The sequence below is a fragment of the Oryzias melastigma genome, linkage group LG5 (assembly GCF_002922805.2).
Source record: "Oryzias melastigma strain HK-1 linkage group LG5, ASM292280v2, whole genome shotgun sequence".
NCBI lineage: Eukaryota > Metazoa > Chordata > Actinopteri > Beloniformes > Adrianichthyidae > Oryzias > Oryzias melastigma.
This window is the reverse complement of record NC_050516.1, coordinates 5,660,513-5,682,983: the sequence shown is the minus strand read 5'-3', so window position 1 is coordinate 5,682,983 and position 22,471 is coordinate 5,660,513. Positions and strand designations below refer to the sequence as shown.

At 42.4% G+C, this 22,471-nt stretch overlaps 1 protein-coding gene and 1 long non-coding RNA gene across 4 annotated transcripts in view; one reads left to right on the top strand and one right to left on the bottom strand.

Annotated features, from left to right (window-relative positions):
- The window catches only part of LOC112144959, a 3,994-nt gene extending 1,906 nt beyond the window's left edge, over positions 1–2,088 (top strand). Inside the window, exon 3 of the long non-coding RNA XR_002918996.2 lies at positions 1,418–2,088. This is a non-coding gene — a long non-coding RNA (uncharacterized LOC112144959). The remainder of the gene's footprint in view (positions 1–1,417) is intronic.
- A 1,792-nt stretch (positions 2,089–3,880) lies between these two features.
- pank4 (pantothenate kinase 4 (inactive)) lies at positions 3,881–22,471 on the bottom strand. 3 transcript variants are annotated; one of them, XM_024269880.2, is made up of 20 exons: positions 22,263–22,471; positions 21,612–21,694; positions 21,308–21,516; positions 21,014–21,197; positions 19,578–19,670; positions 19,354–19,507; positions 14,137–14,318; positions 13,943–14,024; positions 12,002–12,102; positions 10,450–10,455; positions 8,754–8,909; positions 8,563–8,675; positions 7,260–7,347; positions 7,008–7,150; positions 6,886–6,941; positions 6,697–6,746; positions 5,255–5,359; positions 5,079–5,179; positions 4,911–4,979; positions 3,881–4,840 (listed from the first exon to the last, which is right to left on the bottom strand). In XM_024269880.2, the coding sequence occupies exons 1-20, from the start codon at positions 22,384–22,386 to the stop codon at positions 4,603–4,605; spliced, it is 2,337 nt and encodes a 778-aa protein (XP_024125648.1). In that variant the 5' UTR covers positions 22,387–22,471; the 3' UTR covers positions 3,881–4,602. The 3 variants fall into 3 exon arrangements, with proteins under 3 accessions (XP_024125648.1, XP_024125645.1, XP_024125646.1); XM_024269877.2 differs by having other exon boundaries at positions 7,008–7,159; positions 22,263–22,470; XM_024269878.2 differs by lacking the exon at positions 10,450–10,455 and having other exon boundaries at positions 7,008–7,159; positions 22,263–22,468.

Sequence of the window (22,471 nt, the reverse complement as noted above, 5' to 3'; positions counted from 1 at the left end):
TTCTGTGGGGGCAGGAAGGCACTTTTACAGCTCATTATGGAGGCTGGTGACACATCAGAACCTTTCTGTAATGATGGTGAAAGTTATGATTCTTCGAATGACTGACAAACACAGAGTCCTGATCCTGAACTGCATAAAGCTGCTTTCACTCTAAGTTTTTCCACAGGAGGTTCAAGTTTGCTGCGGGGGGGTGGGGGTTTCCACAATGAGACGTTCATCTCTGAGAATAGAAGCTTCATCCAAAATGAACCGAAATGGAGAAAAAGTTTGTGTTTGAGCTCCAAATATTTGCTGCATTTACTGTTTGAGGAGACGTCTTCTGCTCTCCAAACATTAACTACACGACAAACCACATTAGGGACTGAAAATAGAACAACTATTATCTGCTGGTTCATGTGTTCTAGAGCCGAACAGACGCACAGGAGGGAAAAAACACTTTTTTAAGTTTGTTAGTTTTTCACAAAGATCCCATGATGCCAATAGTTAACTATTAATGAGTTATTGCATCCAGGGTGAAACATTTTGAAGTTTAGATGAACCAAAAACATGATGAGAAGGTCTTCTGCTAAACCCAGCAGACACAGACGCTGCGGCGGCGACATGCAGCCTGCGCCTCTGCAGCTGCAGACACAGCCTCTGGAGAGGGTCTTTAAAGGCTTCCCCCAAATCCGACACCGGGGAGCCAACCACAGCCTGCAGAACACAAAACTTCATGTCATTATTGTTTCCTCACATACATTTTGAAATCCTCAGCGTTCAGGCTGGACGGATTTTAGGAAAAGGGATGGACTTCATTTCCGTCGGATGCATTTCCTCCATAAACCAGTTTTTCTTTTCAGTGAGTGCTCTTTGAAGCCATTGTTTTTAGACATTTTTAAATGAGCTGTTAAATTAGCGTTATGCTTGCTCATTTTGGTAATTTGGCTTTTTGGTACTGAGGCTTTTTCTGCTAATTTTATCAAATATTTTAGCAACATGCCAACTTTTTTTGACAAATTTTACTGAGAATTTTTAGGCTTTTTTATAGTTGAGTTAGTATTTTAGCAATAAACTAGCTTCTTAGGCTAATTTGGGATCAACTAAGGTTTTTTGGACTAATTTAGAGTTCAGCTCATATTTTAGCAACACATTACATTTTTGTAGAACTGGCATGCATTAGGGATTTGAAAGCAAAAATACAAAAAATATTTTCAGAAATTTAGGTCAACTTGAGTGCTCTTTCATAATTCTTTAGCAAAATTTCCAGTCTTTTAGCAAAGGTTATATTTTGTATATAGCTTTTGCATTTTCAACAAATCCCCAGAAATTAGAGTACATTCAGCATTTTTAACAACCAGATTTACAGATTTCACACAAGCAATATTGCAGGGAATGCAACTTTTCTAGCTGATATTTAAAACATTTCTGAACCTTACAGCCGTCGAGATCAAGAGCTCCTTTATATTCTGCTGTGGCTCCAGCTGACCACCAGAGGTCATCATCACTGAAGCTTTGACACAACTGTTTGAGAAGCTTCACTGCTTCATGAGGCTTCACTTCACCACCACCAATTCATCAACATGTACTTCCAACAGGAACTGAAACACAGAATAAATTCATATTTTCCTCAAAGAAATGTATTTTTTTTCCAATTCTTTATTTTTCAGAAAGAGGCAAGTAGGTGGGAGTTACATTTTTAAAACAAATAACATACAAGATCCACTCTCTTTCCTTTTTTTTTCTTAACAGGGGAGGTAAATATGTGGAACATTAACGAGGGCGGGAGAGTAAAATAAAAAATAAATAAATAAAATAAAAGATAAAAGTAAAGGGGGTTTAACGCAGTGCACATTAAATAAGTTTACAACCAATGTTATGACCAGTAGAAGAAAAGGAAAAGTTAACAAATTAGTTTGAACTTATTTCAACAAAATCCAACCTTAAAGGCTTAATATGCTCAACCCATTTGGTCCACAGTTTAATAAAAATACATTTCCTGAGACGAATAGAAAAAGTGATTGCTTCCATAAAGTATATATCATTTACAACATTTACCCAGTCTGATTCCATGGGAGGCTCAGGAAGCAGCCAACGTCTTGTTCTTGCTTTTTTAGCAGCTAATGTGAGTGTTGTAAATATATATTTGTTTGTTTGTTGGTGTGGGGTGTCAAAGTGGTTGAGAAAGAGAGTGGAGAATTTAAATGGTACCTTTACCTTAAGTATTTTAATTACCTTTTTGTGGAAATCATCCCAGAATGGTTGAATTTTTGGGCAGTCCCAAAAGATATGCCAATGGTCTGCTTCCTGTGTCCCACACAATCTCCAACAGATAGTATTACCAGCACCGAAACACGCTTTTTGCTTTGGAGTAATGAAAAATCTTGTCAGGCATTTCCAGCTGAACCCCCGCAGGGTGTGTGAGTTTGTAGATTTCCACAGAGATTCATAAATATTTAACCAATCATGTTCTGGTATTGTAAATTTTCCTTCAGTTTCCCATTTTTCTTTAATATAATTTGTTGAATGAGCTTTTTTTGACAAAAACCCTTTGTAAAACTTATTAATAACTCCTTTAATTACATTGTTCTTGTAGGCTTTGAGGAATGTCAAGAGGATGGGATCACTAAGATCTGTGTAAATTTGAATTTTATGTTCAAAATAACTTCGCAATTGGAGGTATCTGAAAAAGTCTGAGTTCTCTAACTTAAACTCTGCCTTTAGACTATTAAAATCTCTAAATTGACCTTTTTCAGTTAAAGAATAAAAAGTTGTTACCCCTTTCAAAGTCCATTGTTTGAAAATGTTGTCCATCTTGTTAGGTCTGAAATCTGGGTCGTATGCACACCACTGTATAATTTGTATTTTGTCATCTAGTTGATATTCTTTTTTTGCTTTATTCCATGTTTTTAGTTGAGTTTTTATAAATGGGTTTTCGATATCTTTGATATATTCATCTAGGTGGGTACAGGCCAATACTGTGTGTATTGGAGGGTCTTTAACCGAGAGTTCTATATTTTTCCATCTAGCTTGAAATTTTGGGGAACATAAGTTAATAAGTGGCTTAATTTGTGCTGCATAGAAATATTGTTTAAAAGATGGTAGAGCCATGCCTCCCTCCCTTTTTGAGAGCTGTAGAGTTTTATATTTGACTCTAGGTCTTTTTCCTTGCCAAATGAAACGCGAGATGGTTTTGTCTAATTCTGAAAATTCTTTTTTAGTGACTTCTACTGGAAGCGCCTGGAACAGAAAAAGGTATCTTGGAAGGATATTCATTTTAATGCTTTCAATTCTATGACTGAGACTGAGAAAAGAGATGGTGTTCCATCTTTTGATATCTTTTTTGATATTTATTAGTAAGGGGTCATAGTTCACTTTTGCCAAGGAGTTGATGTCCCTTGGGAGTAATATGCCCAAATATTTCAATGTTTGTCGGTTCCATTTTAATGCGTATTTGTCATTAAGTTGTTTTGAGGGTGAAAAATGAGAAATGTATTTTTTTAAGAGAAAAGAATCAGAAATTCCAAACTTATTAAACAGGAAAAAAAGAAAATGTGCATCTGGGTTGACATGTCGCGATGTTGTCATGTTTGCTACCAGCACATGATCCAACATGTAGCGTGCTCTATTTCCAAGACTGAGAAGGTCGGCTGAGCGCCTTGTATGATCAGGGTTTCTGCGAGAGGTCCGTCATGACATCAGAGCAGAGCAGAAACACCAGGAGTCGAACCCGGGAGAGGAGCCACAGCAGGACCCCCTGCTGTGGCTCCTCATACATTATCAGCCCGCAGCCCCCCAGCAGGTGTCAGCCTGCACATATTACACCGCCCGCTTAGAAAACGCCGCCAGCAAGTTTGCTTTTGAATTTCATTAGTCTGCAGAGGAACGAAGGCGAGAAACGGGATAAAATAGAAGCTTCACCGTTTATTTCAAACTGATTGTCAGAATAAATCACAAACATTGTGCTTGTTGGGTTGTTGTACTTTACATATATACACACACACATATGTACAGATGCAGTATTGCCACAGCTGAAGATGATGTTTTATTGCCCTCAAATGTTTGGATGTTAGGGAGATCACAGAGCGTGCTCCATCCTTACACATCACAGACATGTTGAGTTAGTGATGACAGGTCTGCTTTAGAAACATGGCCTCGTACTGCCCCCCTGTGGTGGACGGCAGTAACAGTCCTGATTTAAAGTGCTGCTTTTGCTTCAAACTCACTAATAAGAAATTGTCTCACTCATCTGCTGGCAGTGATGCAAACAGGAGTTCTCCTGCAGAAAGAATCAAAGATGAGCCAAAAGCTTCCATCCCTGCAGGCCTAAGGCACGTAACACGCCTGAATGCTGCTACAAACGTCTCACACACTCTAAAGAGACTCCTCCTCACATCCGAAGTTAGCTGAAGGAACGGCCACTTCCTGCTCCTCAGAGAGGATTCCTGAACATGCAACTGTTGGAAAAAAAACTGTACCCAAGGATGATAAAAGTAAACTGACATAAATGTCTGAAACCTGCAAGGAAGACGTTTAATGTTCATGAAAAAACCAACAGGAGCCACCGCGTCTCCTTCCTCGTACAATCATTTGTTCACCAACGGCAGACTTGATGCTTCTGGGTCCTCAGCTTCCTCCTGAGTCCGGACATTTCCCCGCCGGAACCTCGTATTTGAAGACTACGCTGAAGAGCTTCCCGCCGAGCCGGTCAGCCAGCCAGGAGTTTTTGAGGACGGCCATCTTCAGGCTCTCACAGCTCAGAGTGGCGTAGTAGTTTGTGTGGATCGCTCGTCCCATTCCCTCGATGATCACCAGGTCAGTTTGACGCTCCCGCACCACCATGGCCAAGACCTTATCCAGGCGGCTGAGGGGGGCAGACACTTCAGTCATGGATACACTCCTATGCCAGTATGAAGAACTCGGGGAAAAACCACCTCAGGTCCAGACACGGAGAACTGGAACCACTCTGGACCAACGTCAGCCTGTCCTCCTTCAGGCCGCTCCTGCAGCAACAAACAGACACTGAGATGCAGAAGCAAACATCTGCATGGAATAACCGCCGCATCCCAACGCTGTGCTTCGCCGCATGGCTGCAGACTCACTCGATCACTGGATCCATGGCTGCGATCCTCTCCGTCAGAATCTGCAGTTCTCCGTTTGTTACGTCGTTCAAAGCCGGACCGGAGTTGCTCGCCAGAACCACCTGTGGCCGGAAACACGGTTGAAGCCGCACTCAAGTACATGCGGAGAACTTCCCGGCCCCCCCGTGGTTCCTCACCTCGGTTCCTCGTGAGAGCAGTTCTCTAACGAAGGGCATGACCCCTAGAATGATGTCCACTCCACTATTATCTACGAAAAACAAGGCACACTTATGAGGGGGGCCCTGCAAGAGAAGACCACAGCAGCCCAGCATTAACCTTCACACGCAGGGAAGTACAACAGCAGACCTGCTCCGCCTGGGTCCTGGAGGACCCCTCCCCCTTCCTGACACACCTGAACGCACCAGGTGAGCTCTGCCTTTAAACCAGGGGGGCAGAGAAATTATCCGGGGAGGGGGTCCTTCAGGATCAGGACTGAGTACCGCTGGTTCAGACAGCAGCGACACATTAAAAACCCTGCATGCATTATGAAAGTCTGAGATTGTATGTGAACATCTGCATTAGCACGTAAAAGTCTGCATTAGCGCGTCAGCGCATAAAAGTCTGCGTTAGCGTGTCAGCGTCTGCGTTAGCGTGTCAGCGCATAAAAGTCTGCGTTAGCACGTCTGCGTTAGCGGGTCAGCATCTGCGTTAGCGTGTCAGCGCATAAAAGTCTGCGTTAGCGTGTCAGCGTCTGCTTTAGCGTGTCAGCGCATAAAAGTCTGCGTTAGCACGTCTGCGTTAGCGGGTCAGCGTCTGCGTTAGCGCATAAAAGTCTGCGTTAGCGCGTCTGCGTTAGCGGGTCAGCGTCTGCGTTAGCGTGTCAGCGCATAAAAGTCTGCGTTAGCACGTCTGCGTTAGCGGGTCAGCGTCTGCGTTAGCGTCTGCGTTAGCGCATAAAAGTCTGCGTTAGCGCGTCTGCGTTACCAGGTCAGCGTCTGCGTTAGCGCATAAAAGTCTGCATTAGCGCGTCTGCGTTAGCGCGTCAGCGTCTGCGTTAGCGTCTGCGTTAGCGCATAAAAGTCTGCGTTAGCGCGTCTGCGTTACCGGGTCAGCGTCTGCGTTAGCGCATAAAAGTCTGCGTTACCGGGTCAGCGTCTGCGTTAGCGGGTCAGCGTCTGCGTTAGCGGGTCAGCGTCTGCGTTAGCGCGTCAGCGTCTGCGTTAGCGCGTCAGCGTCTGCATTGGGGCATAAATGTCTGTGTTTGGTAATAAACATCTGCGCTTATGCGTAAATGTCTAGGTTAGTGCGTAAAAGTCTGCGCTTGCTCATAAACGTCTCCGTTAGCTCGTGAACGTCTGCATTATCCCATAAGCATCTGCGTTTGCGCGTAAAAGTCTGTGCTTGGGCATTAACATCTGTGCTTGTAACGAGAACTACTAAATTTGTATGTGACCATTTAGATACATGCAAGGAATACAAAGCATGAAATATTTGGTTCGCTCGTTAAATATTTCACAACCAGGAACTTCTGTCTCGTCCATGAATGTCTTGGTTCTTTCATGAACCTCTGGAGCCCTCGTGGCCCTGTGAGCGCTGCAACCGTGGCGTGTTATTGTGAAGTACGAGGTCAGGTTCTGACCTTCATTCTCTCCAGCCATCGGTCAAAGCAATCTACGAGCCATGGCCGCTCTGAGAAGGAGGAGAAACAGAAGTCAGCTGAGGACCAAACAAAACTCCTCTGACGCATTTCACAGGGAACATCTCAGGAGAAGATGTGATACTACATACGAGGATCTGCTCCTAAGCAGGAGAAAAAACTTTTTTCTACCTTCCAGCTGCTGCTTTGCTTCTTCAAATCCAAACTCTGGGTCAGACTCCAGGACGCTGCACCAGAGCAGAAGATGAGAAACCAGAGGAGATGTTCACAGGCGGCTGAAGGAGGAGACTCACTCTGACACAGCCTTGGCTCCCCAGTCGAAAACATTTCCAGCCAGGACTCCTCGGACCAGAGCGAACTGTCTGTCCTCCCAGCTCAGCTGCTCCAAAACCTTCACTGCCTTCTGGAAGTACTTCAGCGCCATGTCGTTCTCCTGCTGTTTGATCTGAAGGTCAGACGATCCACACAGTAACGTTCGGACCCACACCAGCGTTTGTTTGCCTTCAGCTGCAGAACTTCATGATACACAGAGATTCCCAACAGACCTTGGAGTATGGATCTGGAAAGTTGAACTCGTTTAAACAGTGTTCCCTGGTGTCCAGCAGGCTTCTGACGGTGAGGGATCCATACGCACTGAACGAGAAGAGAAGCTCTACGTTAGCTACACACAAACACAACACAATGACGGACAACAAATGAAAGTGAGGGAAGTTTTTAACCCAAAAAGAAAAAAGTTTATTTTTTAATTTTTTTTAGCAATATGTAAAATGTGACCAAAGTGAATAAAGAGCCGCCAGAACAAACACAGATGTGCAGACATTCACAGGGTTCCTTTGAACATTTCTTCAAGTTAAATTTAAGACTTTTTAAGACCTTTCTAAGACCTTGCATATGCAAAGTTAAGAACTATTTCTCCATCTAATTCTCAGCCCTATGAATGAAGAAAAAACCAAATTGATATAATATTTTGATATCATTTTTTATGGAAGCGTATTGCATTCATAAAAAAACGCCCTCTTTTAATGCAGTATGTTTCTATAAAGAAACAAACTAGCGCTAAACTCTCAAATAATTACTTTAAAGTTTTTTTTGAGAAAGTCATGCATAGAAAAAACATGCATATATTGAAAAATGTGCGACGTTTTGTCTTCTTGTGTGTTCTTACACATCATTGTGTTGTTGTTCTGTCATTTCAAAGACTAACAATGACATGGAGCTAAAAAAGAGTGTGTTTGTGTTGGCCGATATCAGTGTGAGCAAATGCTGGAAATTACCAGTGGACCCGAATGCTGCAACAGCAAACTATTATTGAAATTGCATAAGTGTGGAAATTCCATGCAGTCCCTGAATGCACCACCTGCTGCGGAGAATCTGAGGTTTCTTTGTTTGTACTCGCCACATTTGGTGGGTATTAAATGCTATCTCTGCCCGTGTGCAGCGCCGGACCAGACCAGCTGTCTATCAGCCTGATTACAAGCAGCTTCTCACCTCCTTGTACTTTGCGCTGCGTCGTGAGGATGAAGCGACACAGCCCACCCCCCTCTTCATCTTTTTTTTAAATCAGTGGTTGGCATTCAGCGTGATGTGGACAAACGTACTTTACTTACATAATTGTGGTTAAAAAAAATAAACTTTAGACCAGAAAAGTCATGCAGAAAACGTTTTAAACTGTAACATTTTTAAGACCAAGATATTAATATTTAAGACTTTTTAAATGCTTTTCATGGCCTTATTTCCACATTTTCAAATTCAAGGCTTTTTGAGACTTTTTCAGACTCCGCGGGAACTCTGCTTCAGATGCGTGGACATGCAGACAGGCTCTGGGCTGGACGCCTGCGGGGTCCTTACAAAGGCTGGTGGCGGAGGGTTTGCAGCTTGTGTCTGTATTTCTGACAGAACTTCTCGGCCCGTGTGGCTGCGTCCTGTGGGTCGGGTTGACTGGCCACGGCTCTTTTCACCACCTGGTTCAGAATAGAGATCCGGCTCGTTCACAGCACATCTCACACATCGGTTCCTGTTCTGCAGAACCCTCGTCCTACCCCGTCCAAGGCCTCCTCAAAGCAGTAGAGCCAGTACTCCCGGGCTGGAGCGTCCTCCGTGAGGTCCACAGTGTCGGGGATGTACGAGGAGGGGTCCTGCAGCAGCGGCAGGTTGACCAGCTGCCGCTCCAGACGGTCCATTTCCAGCATGTCGAACTGCAGAACAACAAAGTCTTCAGACGCTCTTCCTGGTTTATGGAGATGCACATGCACAACACGCCACCCACCCCCAAACCCCCACATCCACACCTGGGGGGTCAGCAGGAAACTCTACACACCACCAGAACATCAAACCTGCAGAACCATCCGGTTAAATCTAAACATCAGCATATGGAACCAAATCAGGGCCATAAATATTTGAAACCCAAATAAAAAATTCTGAAAAAAATGTTGGTGTTTGGCCCCCAAAAAAATAAAATGTGCAAAACTTTTTGCTATTCTAAAATAAACTAAAATTTTCAGCTTCAAATGTTCTGTTTTTAAATTTCAAAATGCAAAATTTCAGTTTCAAAACTTTTGGCCCCGTTGTGCCGCGTTGGGGCGGGGCTAACACGAAGGACCAATCAAAATGGATGAGGGTCCCGGTGCTTTCACAGACTTTGAGAACTGTAATAATTACGCTCAGAAAATGTCTGTTTAGTCTGTACTGTCATGTCTGAAGTTGTCCCAAGACGGGTGTAAAAGGCAGAGTTTTATCGCGTATAAATCGCGCGTCCAAAACGCCGTTCTAGCTCGTTCAAAGCGCCATCTTATTGTGTTAAATGCAGGTGTAGAAGTCATCCTTATGCTTGGATGGAGCTCCAGTCATCTCCTGTGGCCTCATGGCTAGTACGCTGCATTTTCTCCTGCAGGAAATGTGAGTTGGAGCCTCACGGTAACCACAGCGGTTTCTTCGTGTTAGATTTCTTTTTCTTTTCTGACTTTCAGCAACAGTATTATTTTGATTGTACTTAGTGTATCTTTTTTGCTCTTTCTCTTCTTTTCTTTTGTTTACAAGTATATATTACATGAATAATCAATTGAGATTTCTTAATTGCAGACGATAAAGAAATCTCCTTTTGTAGTGAACAAATGACCAAACCAACAAGCTGTCACAGCAGAAACACTGATTCCTGTTTAGGAATGAGAGAAATCTATGGAAGAACGACTCTTTGGTGAAAATCTGATGCCGTGGTTCTGCACCGTGTGGTGGGTCGCCCTCATTAACCCTACAGAACGGTGTGTTGAGAACAGGGTGCCGGGGCGCAGCGCTATTGTGCAGGATTTGTAGTGATTTTTCTGGGACTCACCCGGGTTTGAATCCCACTGCCGGCAGCTTTTAACTTTCATTTTTCACTTTTTTACATTTCATTACGCACAAAAAATAATTTTTTTGTGATATGAACAACTTTTTTAAAACAACTATTACGCATTTCCAAAATGTAACTATGTGTTAAAAAAGAAAAAGTTAAATCCTGCCAACTGAGGGATTTGAACCTGGGTGAGTCCTTGAAAATGTTTACCAATATGTTTTTCAAAATGTTTTATTTGGGTTTCAAAAGATATTGGCCCTAAAACAGCTCCATAGCAGCAGGTTTTAGGAACCACAACAGGCGATGCTGTTAATCTGACAAACGCATCCGAATCCAACAAAAGGAGGCGGAGTTAGCAGGGTGGGGTCACAGTGAGCGACAGCCAAGCAGGTGGAGGTACTTACGCAGAACTGCGGAAGAGTTAGGCGGAGGGAGGAGTGTGTGGACAGGAAAGGAGAAGGTCACAAACGGAACACAACCAGAAGTCCGTCCCAACAACACAAACATCTGCAACCGTCTGAGCATCAAACTGGAGTTCACTGCCGAACGATGAAATCCAGACCATTCACACATTAACCATCCGGTTCTACACAGTTTGGTTTCAAATTCACACTTTTAAAACCAATTCAGTTCACAAACTGTTTTGACAGAACTGGGACTTCAGCAAAACAATGAAACTTTTACGACACAAATCAAGAATTTTAAAATCTGTTTTAGTTTTTGATCAATTTTTTTATCTTTTCAGTGACGATAAACTGGATTCACAGATGAGGACAAAACTGCTGTTGGATACTGAACCAATCTGAACATAGAAAATGAAATATATGCAAAATACAACAACTCTAATCACTCATTAGAAAAAGATTTTTCTTGTATTTTCTTTTTAAGAAAAAATGTTTTTTTCACAAATTTCTCAACAGAAAAAATAAAATTCACATTTTTCTGTGAAAATTGTTAATTAATTCACGCTCCGGTTCGCGTCCAGTACCACGTCTGGTGGTACCGGCTCGCGTCCGGCGCCGCGTCCCGAGAGCTGCGGACCCCCGACGTTCCGAACAGCAAGCGCACCGGGGGACGTTTTAAATGTTCTGGAGGTTTAAGCGTGATCCAGCCCCAGCATAGCAGTCTGTCTGCCGGCATATTCATGGCGTGAGCTCCGCTGGACACGTCGCTGCATCGAGCTGCAGCCAGAGAACGCGGCGGCAGTAACAGACTGTCAAACTATCCACAGTGTATCCCGCTTTTCTCAGTCTTTAATGTTTTAAAAAACAAAAGTTCATTGGAAATGATAAATCTCTATTTCATTTATTACTGTAGTTCAGCAGAGGAGGAAAAGATTTGGTCCTGATAAAAAATGAACATGAAAGTGTTATGGAAATGTTATTTTTGATGTTTTTTATTTTATTTTACTGAACGTTGATTGAAGTTTTGAATTTAAAATGCCCTTCACTTGCACTTGGGCTTTTGTTAGGCATTTTATGTTACAGCCTTTTATTGTTAAGAAAGTTTATCTCAATACAATGTTACAAAATAAAGTATTTCTGATGAAAACTATTAATACTGTCATTCTTGTTTTCTTAATTAATGTAGAACTGCTAAATTCCATGAAGCACACATTTATTTTCCTAAAAAAAGGCCACGTATTAATTTGCGATTAATCGCAAGTTAACTATGGACAATGCGATTAATTGCGATTAAAAATAGTAATCACCTGACAGCTCTAAAAAAAATTTCTAAACTTCTGAAACAAAGACAAAGGAGATCCAAACTGTTTGAAAGCTGACAGAGCCGATGAAGAACTCGGACCAGATCCAAGTAGCAGAGGGAGGAGAAACGATCAGACTGAGGTGGAGCTGCTTCTAAGGAACGTATCAAAGTGTGATGTTTGTCTTCTGCACAGATAAAGCAAACATCTGAAACGTTAGGAAGCCTGCTCCTCCCGCTCCGGAAACGTACCGTTCCGCTCCGAGCGCGCTGCAGCGGGTTCATCTCTGGAGAAACGCTCATCAGCCCGGAGCTGCCGGCGTAGTTCTCCCCCCAGCTGTACTGGTTTGGATCTGCAGGAGAACACAGGTTACCTTTAAACACTTCTCTACTTTGATGAGCAGGTCAAGAACGGCGGATTCGGAAGTTCATCAAAAAGCCTCCAGGAGCTACCAAAGCGTCTGACCCACATGAGATCCCACCAACCAGATGCTCTGCAGGACCTCCTCATGTTTGACTTCATCTACCAAACGAGGCAGAATCCATAAACTGCTGAGTCATCCTATCATTCATTCCAGCTGCATCCACGACGTTTTCTCATCACTTTTAGAAACTCTTGACTCAGCAGTATTTCTAACATGAGCCTGGAGCAGTCCAGGATTGTTTCTGGACTGTGAGACGAGAGGCGACGGTCCAGGACACGCTCACATCAGGATCTGGTTAAACTCAACGGAAAACCAGAATTTTTATTTTTTACAAAAAAATATTTTAGAGGGAAATGTATTTATTTATTTTCTTCTAAATTAAAAAAATTAATTTGAAAAATATGTAAAGCTAAAAGCGATTACAAAATAAGCATGTTTATGAGGAAGAGCTGCTGTTTTGTTTTTTCATTTCTCTTCACTTTCTGTTCTCAAGTTACAGTTTAAATTTAGACTTTTTGTTTTTAGGCTTGACCCTAATTTCACATGGGGGCGGGGCTTTGGCCCCATTGGCTACCAGGTCATGAGTGACATCGGTTACAGTGAGATAGGAGGAGGGGGGATACCATCGACTCTCCTGAGGTTCCAAACAGGAAGTACCATGAAAAAGTACCAAAAAGGCGACTCAATTGACTTCGTTGGATGGAGCTGGAATAAACCCTTTTCACGTCATATAAAACATTGAGTGAGCACATTGACTTCTGCTAATATATTATGTCTATGGTTAAGAACGGTAAAGCTGACAGCTGAACGCTGTTTAAAAGTATTTTATGTAAATAATAAAAGGTAACCTAACCAATTGTAATGTAAATTTGTAAAATATTTGTTCTAAATATCCTTCCTGATAGTATTGTTTTCCCTCTTAGATTCAATGTCAGTATTCCTCCTGCAGAATGCTCCACAGCTTCCCCAAAATCCTCTGGGTGATATTAAATGAGTCGATGCCCCTAAATCTACCTTTTTTGTCTGTTTTCCTCTATAAATGAGGCTATAAAAGTGCTGTCTGTTGGTCATTGACTGTTACGGCTGAGGCCGTAGGTATTGTCTTATTTGTACATTTGGAATCTTTTTCTGTTTCTCTTTTCTTTGGTTTTCTACTGCAGTGGAATTTTCTTTGTCTTCTCTTGTTTTTCTTTCCACTTCCGGTTTGCAGATTGGTGTCCAAATTGTTCGGCGCTCCTGATTGGTTGTTGGTAAATTTAGTTTTTTCTCTTTTTCTACCTTTATGTTACATCCTTTACAAGCCCCTAGACCGGGGCGTAACATTGACAACATTTTGACATAATAAAATCAACTTGCTTAATTCTTGAAAATATAGTCTAAAACCGCCAGTGTGCTGCCCCCTACAGATTGAATCGAGGTATTAGAGTTGAATTTTGTGATTGGTCAAAGCATTTCAGTCCCGCATCATTTCAGAAGTCCCACGTCATGACCTGCAGCTCCAGGAAATGATAACAGTCCTGCTACCCAGCTCCACCCCTCTGACTGGATGTTCAAATTCCGGCTGTGGGCGGAGTCAGCCTCCAGCTTCCCTGTTTGGTTACCCTTTAAGCTGATCCTGACGTGACCCCGTATCAAACGTCAGAGGAACAAACTGAATTTGAGCTTTTAATCGCATCCTCTGACTGTAGCCGTTTGATTTACTGGGTTGATCTGAAGCTACGTTTATGTTAGTGCTAAAGGACTAAAACCGGCAGCGTCTGGTTCTTACTGTCCTCCTCTGCTCCTTTCAGGAAGGCTCCGATGGCGCCCAGGTAGCCCTCGTGTCTCAGGAACAAGGCCTGAACTTCCCCCTGAAACACAAGCGGGTCAACACCTGAGCAGAAGACGGCGACGGTCAGGAGAAGCCAAGCAGCTGAAGCCAGGCAGAAGGTGAGGCGGGTCTGCAGCGCGGTGCCGGCTTGCCTTGGTAAAGAAGTTGATACTGTATGTGATGGTGTGCATGGTGACGGGGTGTCCTCTGATAAAGAAGCCTCCAAAGTAGACTCTGGACAGGCGGTGGAGCTTGGCGTACAGACAGGCCAGCTGCCCGATGTCGTTGCTGATCATGTGCAGTAAGCTCTTGGCCATGTCTTCTTTGCAGAAGTCTTCAGTCATATGAGGACAGAGAGATGCAGTGTGGGTAACGCAGGTACAGCCCCCCACCTCAGGACCCCCGTTACCCTTCCTGCACCCTTAAACCGTGGGGAACACGGTAGTAAGACTGGGCGATATTTCAATATCAGAGATTAATTTGAATGTTGAATTTTGGATTTTTTTAAATCAGGATTTTAATGTCCAGCTCCCTGGGGCTTTCATAGGTATCGGATACAAAGTCAGCCTGTTGGAACGGAGACATGAAAGCTGCAGCTGGCAGAGGAGATTCTTCAGTGAGGCAGAGAGGAAAAGTTTGTTCTAAAAAAGAAAGACACGCACATGCCACGTGATGTCATCACAAGCCATCTACTTGTGCTTCATTAGGTGATATGTCATGTATTATGACCTGTTTGCTTGAAATAAACCATTCATTCATTCATCACCAGCTGCATTCATGACCTCTAGCAGGTCACTTGGGTATGTGGACGCTGATCATACCTTCCACCTCCAGGAAGAGAAAAACTCCTCAATGAGATTCAGAAATGGAGAGAAGGGAGGAAGAGACTCCACCAGCATCCTGTCATGTTCAAATCACTGCCTGGTGACAATATTGGATACAACACATACTTCAAACCCTTTCTCACCAGTGTAAAATGAGGTTTTCCTTAAAAAAGCTTGTGCAAGCTTTCATGGAAACACAATACGAATAATATTTAAAATGGATGTACAAAATGTTTGACAACATGTTTGTGTGCAAAGACATAATCAATGTACCAACAATGCCTAATCAGCCTGGACAAGTTTACATCATTTAGACAGAACAAATGAATAATGATCAAAGTAAGTCAAAAGTGATACAATTATAGAGATTTGTACTTCATCAGTTACTTTGTGTCCAAAAGGATTTGTTATTGGATGAAATGAACATGAAGCTGACACTAGGTTGAGCACAAATGACTAAATGTTGTGAGGTTGAACTAACCGTTGTGAGAAGTTTAATTCTGTTGTGAGAAACACACTAAAAACTAAAAACTGTATCTACAGACCAACTTGGCTGGTGAGTCAAAAACTAGATTTTGGTCACTGAGGTTGTGACTTCAAACTTGGAGCATCAAACCACACACAGTAACATCAGTTTGAAGGCTGTTGTCACCAAAAGTGTTCTGCTGAATGAGGGTTTTGTTTCTCTTTATTTGATTCTTAAGCTAGCTGTAGCTCACCAAACACCTGCTGCATTGTTCTACATTCTTACAGCTTGTATTTAGTTACACTTTGTCTTCAAGCAAATTTCCAAAAGACATCTTAAAATAAAATAGTTGTTAAAAAATATTCTATGATTCGTAATTTTTGTTAAAGGAAATAAAAATAGGGAGAAAAAAATAGATTCAAATTAATTTGAAATAAAAAAAAATAAAAAATGGTAGATTAGATTTTTTGGTCATATCGCCCAGCTCTACACTGTAGAACTCTGGACCAGACGGTGGAGTCACACCTCTGCTGAACTTGTGATGAAATATAACTTTTTTATTCAACTTTAACCTACAAATAGGGCTGGGCGAGAAAACGATGACAATATTTATCATGCTAGAACTTTTTCTCAATAGGAAATGAGTCTAACGTGGCTTTTATTTTGAAGGGTCTGAAATGAACACACACCAGTTGTATTTTCTCCTCATTGGCAAGTAAAAGTTAGAAGGTCAGTCGCCACATGGCGAGTAAATGTTTGCGTAATGCATCCATGCCAAGTCTAGCTAGCTGTGCGGTGTGTCACCTATTTGTAAACACAGACGGGTTTAAAGTCGGAGAGCTGTATCACAGAACGCAGCAGATAAATGCAACAAGATTCATTCACAGGACATTCATTAAAAGGGTTTTATAAATAACAGAAGTGAATCCACTGTGTTTTAGCAGCGTCTGTAGCATCACAGGGCTGGAGTTACACTGAAAAATGACCTCAATTGTTGTGCTGAATGCTCCGCCCCCTTAAGGCTGCAGATTTAATGTCAATAATGATTTACAATGACAATAACTGTTTTCAGGTGTTTTTTGTTATGATTTAATATAAAATGTGATCACCTGGAGGCTAAATTAGGAAATCTCTATATGTTCTGTAAAACTTGAAAACATTAGAATATACTTGTAAAACTAGATATATAGCATTACCAGCAATAATGCAAGTTTGAATGCTGCAAGCTGAATGTAGCTGCTAAAGATGCTAGTGCTAATAGATGAAAATGTGGAAACTGATAGCTAAAAATGCTGCAGCTAAAATATTAGCTAAATAAATGCCTATTTAGCCAAAAACTGGTGTCTAATTTTGCCAAAACAGCTAGCATAATGCTAACACGTAAGCTAAAGTCCAAATTACCTTAAAAACTGAAAAATGACTAAATTAGCCCAAAACACCTAGCATCAAATCAAATCAAATAGTATTTATAAAAAAGTGGTTCTCATACTTTGCGCAGTTCGAGACGCTTTACATTAAAAACAAAAACATACAAAAAAAAACAGAAAACCTTCACTCCCCCCACCCCACCCCCACCCCCCAACACATACAACTCATGATCCCACACACAATGAATATTTATAAAAATGACTTCTAAATGAGAATTGTAAAATAAATTTAAGGCTTGGCTCTGCTGTGAGGAAACAGTATTGAGGATTCTATCATACCAGGAGCCAGCTCGGTCAAAGGAACATCGCCATGGCGCCCACCCAGAGCGGGACAGCAGCGGAGTCCACTCCACAGCTGTGAGGCTGCAGTGCAGGACTCCAGCCGCCCCAGCAAGGGCGAGAACCACGGCAACGACCCAGACCAAGCAGACAAGCCCTGATAAATGTAAACTAAAAGCTAATTTTCAAATTACCCTAAAAACTAGGGCTGTGGATCATCACTTAGGTGGCGATCCGATTCGGTTCACGAATCGAACCACGATTCTTACTTTTTATTATAATTTTTATTGCTACGTGTATGTCTATTTACTGAATAGATGAAAATTCAAATTATTTGTATTTATTCATCATTTATACATTTATTTAGAACAGAAGATCAAAATGAACAAAACTGATTAAAAAACACAAAGATTCAGATAAAAAGAAATGTTGTTTGTCATTTTAAACTTTTTTTTGTTAATCTTCTGGTTCAGCAGTAAAACAACATAAAAAGGATAAAAATCACTGCTGTTTTGGATTATTTTACAACAGAATCTGAAAATGTTCTCCACAGTTTTCTATTCACAAAGTTCTTCAATATTTTACGATCTAAACATCACATAGTGCAGAGCTCGTACAAAAAAAGTTTTTTTTTTCCACAGCAGAATCAGCTGATTCACGTTGATTACATCCTCCTTTCAGCAGCACGAGGCTGTTTCTTTAGAATTTCTTAGAGTTTCGTTAATTGCGTCAAATTTTGAAGAGTTACCATAGTCAAAAGAATGTAAACACTGAAGCTAAAGCTCCGATGTTAAAGCTAATTCATTTTTTCAGAAGTTATGTCTGTGAGCGGAACTTCAGTCTCAGTTTTTGAACACAAAAAAGCTCTCTCTAGTTTTACTTTGAAAACCGGAGGCTTCACCGTCACGAAGATGTGCTTACTTCCGATGACAGAACCGCGGCTCTTTGTTTTAGTTCATAAACTTAAAATCCTACATTAATCTGCATTTCAGAGCAAAAACACATCGTCCCCAGATGATATTTGGATCATATTTTACTACAATTTACTACATTTATAAAGATCGCGAATCAGCGATCTTGGACGTCGCGAATATCCGAACTCGAATTTTCAGGAGCAGATCGCGAATACCCGAGCACCCGGATACTCGTTACAGCCCTACTAAAAACCCAGCAGTTGCTGAACATTTAAGAGCGTGAATGGTGTCTCTAGCTGAAAGGATAAGTTCACAAGTTTCAAAGTTTTTAGAGAATTGAAGGAATTTCTCATTCATTGCCAATGGGGCGTAGGAAGGAGGAGGAGAATCACTATAGTGTGAATGCCTTCTAAGCAAACACACAATAAAAGCTTTGTTTTAATGCACATGTGTCAAAGTCAAGGCCCGGGGGCCAGATCCGGCCCTCCAGATCATTTTAATTTATTGTTATTAATGGCCTGATTTTATCTTGCACTAATTTTGACAAAATATATTTTTACAGAGGGTAAGATATTTAAAGTCTGGAAGAGCATCAGGGCCACAGAGAAAAAAAAGGCCGTGGAAGATTCTAACTTTAATGTCAGAATACTGAGATTAAGGTCAGAATTTTCCATGGCCTTTTTTATTTTTCCTCCATGTCCATAATCCTCTTCCATGTAAAAGTTATTTAAAAAGTTACATTTCTAAAAGTTTAAAAAGTTTAGTTTTAGAGTGTTCTATAAATGTTTATCCTGTTCGGCCCGCGACCTCAGGTGTGTTTGGGATTTTGGCCCCTCGTGGGATTGAGTTTGACCCTCCTGATTTAATGGAACTGATCGAGCAGTTTAGTGTTCTGCTTTTTTATGTTCTCTTTTGATACTTGAAAACTTTTGCTTGAATTTGCAGTTTAGTTTGTATTTTTTATGCCTTTTCTTAGTTATCTGTAAACAACTTTTTTATCAAGTTCCTTCAGTGCAACTGTTGTTTAAATTTTGATAGGAAATCAATATTTAAATCTAAAGAACCTGCTGTGAATTAGTGATATATATCTGTGTAAAAAAATATGAAAGAAAACTATATCATGATTTTAAAAATTGTATATAGCCCAGCCCTGCCTAAAGTAAATATAAAAATTATCCTGATGATAGAATTCCTCATCTTAAATAAAAAAGATCAGAAAAGTTGCTGATCAGAATCTGAGGAAAGCATAAGTCAGCAGAAGATCTTCAGAAGATGCTGCAGTCATAGATGTGGGGGAAGAGTCTGGCTTTGAATCTTCACCAGGAAAACTCCACTCCAGTATTTAGTAAACATGAAAACTGGACCAAAGGTCTAAACTCTGCAGCAGAAACAGACGGAGACTTCTGACTCCTGAACTCCACGGTTTCCTCCATGTTTTCTGGAACTTTTCGGGTCTTACCTTTGTCGGCAGTTGCAGACTTCCCAAAACTACTTGCGATCAGATCTCCGGTTAATCCCAAACAGCCGTAGGACCCGCCGTAGATGTCCTTGACCAGCATGTCCACGTTGGTGTGCTGCCCTTTGGAGGCCAGCTGCAGCAGCTCATCGAACCTCTGGAGAAGATGGAGGCAGATCAGCGGGACGATGGAGGGAAAACACCGACTGGGACCAGGGAAAAGATACCTTTGTTTTGGTAAGAAGAGCGCCGAGCCCCCAGAACGTCCCGCCACCGATTGAGCTCCCACCTATTCGCTCAAATTTGTCTTCTGACTCAACCTGAGGACAGAAGAGTTTCATCTTGACTAGGGAGGTCCTCCACTTCGATATTTAGAGCAAAAAACATCAGGAAAGTTTATTTACGACTCTGTCAAGACCTTAAACATAAAGAGCCTTTAGAAGATGCTGAGAACAGAAGAAATTCCTCCTCAAATCACCTTCTATTCTCAGAAAAAACCCAAACTCTGCATAAAAGCAAGCCTGCACCCTAAACGAAAACTTACCGTCATGGTAGGATCAGACCAGTGCGGTACGCAAACGGAGACAAAGCTGCAACAAGTGTTCTCCGGTTGCTCAAATGCTAAACTATCTATTGTAGTTTGAAGTAACGAATCAGATAAAGCCCTGAATGCCTTAAACCAATGGTATGGAACTCTTCATGTCATTGACCAATCACTGGAGCCCTCTAATCCCAGATCCCGCCTTCCACATGGTGCAGGAGTTTGGAAAAAAAAAAAAAACTTTTTCACCGACATGGGACCGAACAAGACTAACAATGACGGAGAGAAACACCTCGGAGACAAAAAAAACATGTGGTTTAGTTGTGTAACGGATCAGATCACCTAAGCACAGGTGTACCACAGAGGCCCCACCCCCCAGCACACGTCTTTCAAATCCATCTGCTGATCAAACCCCAACTCAAGCCTCTATTCACGGGGACACAGGGGAAAATTGTAAATTATTCCATCCATCATTCGTCCATTATCCATCCATCATCCATCCATCCATCATCCATTCGTCCATCCATTATCCATCCATCATTCGTCCATCATCCATCCATCCATCATCCATCCATCCATCATCCATCCTCCATTCGTCCATCATTCATCCATCCTTTTTAAAGATTCAGTGCCTAATGATTTACTTTTGTTTATATGAACATCTTGAGTATTTTTTTATATATGTGTATATATATTTCTATATATATGTACTGTGTATATATAGTGGAAGGCGGAGCCTCAGAGATCAAGTCGTCTTACTTCTAGGTAGGAAAACAGCTCACAAAAATAACTGATATTTCATAAATAATTTGTTCTTTAGTGTTCCAAAGGTAATATATGATCATAGACATTAATACAGTTTATTTTGAAAGGCTTAAGAATAGCACTGAATAGGCCCTTTAATGCACAAAATAAAACAAATGTTGTCCTGTCTTCCTTCATTTTCACTGATCTGTAAATGGATCCAAACCGTGTCTCTTGAACCGTGACACCATGTGAACCGTGAGTTTTGTGATCAACAAACCAACATAAACAGCTAAAACTGAACCTCCTCGGTTAAACCTCCTCTTCACTGGGTAGTGTCCTCGTCTCCGCCTCCAAAGAGCTGAAATAAAGCATTACCTTGACTATAGAGACTCCAGAGCCGATGTTCACCAGCAGGTACGGAAAGATGTCGGGGTTGGTGGTCTGAAAGCGGAACTCGGAGTCTGCGTGTCTAGCGTACACGAACGCTTCGTGAGGGATGTTCTTCAGCACGAAGTTGCAGCCCTTGATGAGACAGGTCATCTCGTCCTCTTTGTCCACCCTGCCGGCAGACAGCACAGGAATCAGCTGGAGTCTCAACACCATCAGCTGATGGAACAGACAGAAAACGGAATGAACATGGACTCATCTGACCCCTGTGTGTTCACTCACTTCAGCCCCAGCTTCTTCTCTATCAGCTCCTTGAACTTGTGCGCCCCCCCGCCCGTGGCTTTGATCACTTTGGTTTCCGTGTTGACCAGATGGTCTTTGATGAAGTCCAGGCACGTTTCAATGTAAGCGTTCTCAAACTTGATGAAGTGGAGGCGCGCCGTGACCTCCTCCTGCACGGAGATCTCGTACAGCTTGTCACTGGGGGCCTCCTGTAAAGACATGGGGGGAGAGGAGGAGCGGCAGCTCATCAGCTCCATCACTGCGCCTCCTGGAGGAGCAATTTGGGTGCATCTTTCCTGCGTACCTTAGCGGTGTGGTCGAAGGAGCGCACTTTAGCCACTTTGTGCTGAACGGTGGAGTAGTAGGCCAGTTTAGTCAGGGAGCCGCCTGGAGAACACCACAATCTGATCAGCAGGAGTAATCAGATTACACCCATAATCTGATCCAATCACTGTGAGGATCTGACTCTTATGACGTCTTCTACATCTCTGATAACCACTCCATGATGTGCTTAAGGTTTTTCATTAAAAAAAAGAAAAACAAACCAATCAGATCATCCACTGTTCCTGCAGGTATGTTACCCAGAATTCTCTGGGCTCTCAGTCTCAATCTTTCATTTCTGAATGAATAATAACAAAACTTAAGCAAATCTTCATCAGATTTACGACGATAGACCACAACAGGAAGCGACAAGTCTGGGATTAGTCGCCTCCAAGTTACAATTTGATCACGTGACGCTAACAGCTAATCTCCAACCGGACTCGTTCGAACTCCTCCGGCTTCCATTCCGATTCTGACTCGAGTCTTTGACTCAACTTCGGCGTGACCGCGCTGGACGTGCCGCCGCAGCTACAGCCGCCCCGCACCGCGGAACACTTTCACTGTTTTTAGCGCCTTTTCGCTAGCCACGCTGGTACCGAAATGACGTCACGGGGCCGGAAGCGCTCAGATTCACCGATGTCGATGGCGAAGCGCTTCGCGTTCTCCAGGTTCCGGAAGATCTGGTCCGGAGGAAGGGTGATACTTTTGTCCATCGTGTGACTGCCGCTGCCGCCGTCAACTGCGCCGCATTCCGCCATGGTCGGCTGGGTGATGACGTCACGGGGCACGCTCGTGCCTGCGACCGCCCAATCAGCGGGCTCGTGCGCTCAGAGGCGTCAGCGT

Coding starts and splice junctions, on each gene's coding strand:
- pank4 (XM_024269877.2), bottom strand. CDS start 22,386: ATGGCGGAATGCGGCGCAGTTGACGGCGGCAGCGGCAGTCACACGATG. Junction 7,160..7,259: donor TTCCAGATCCATACTCCAAG/GTCTGTTGGGAA, acceptor TCTGACCTTCAG/ATCAAACAGCAGGAGAACGA. Junction 6,942..7,007: donor GGAGCCAAGGCTGTGTCAGA/GTGAGTCTCCTC, acceptor GCTCTGGTGCAG/CGTCCTGGAGTCTGACCCAG.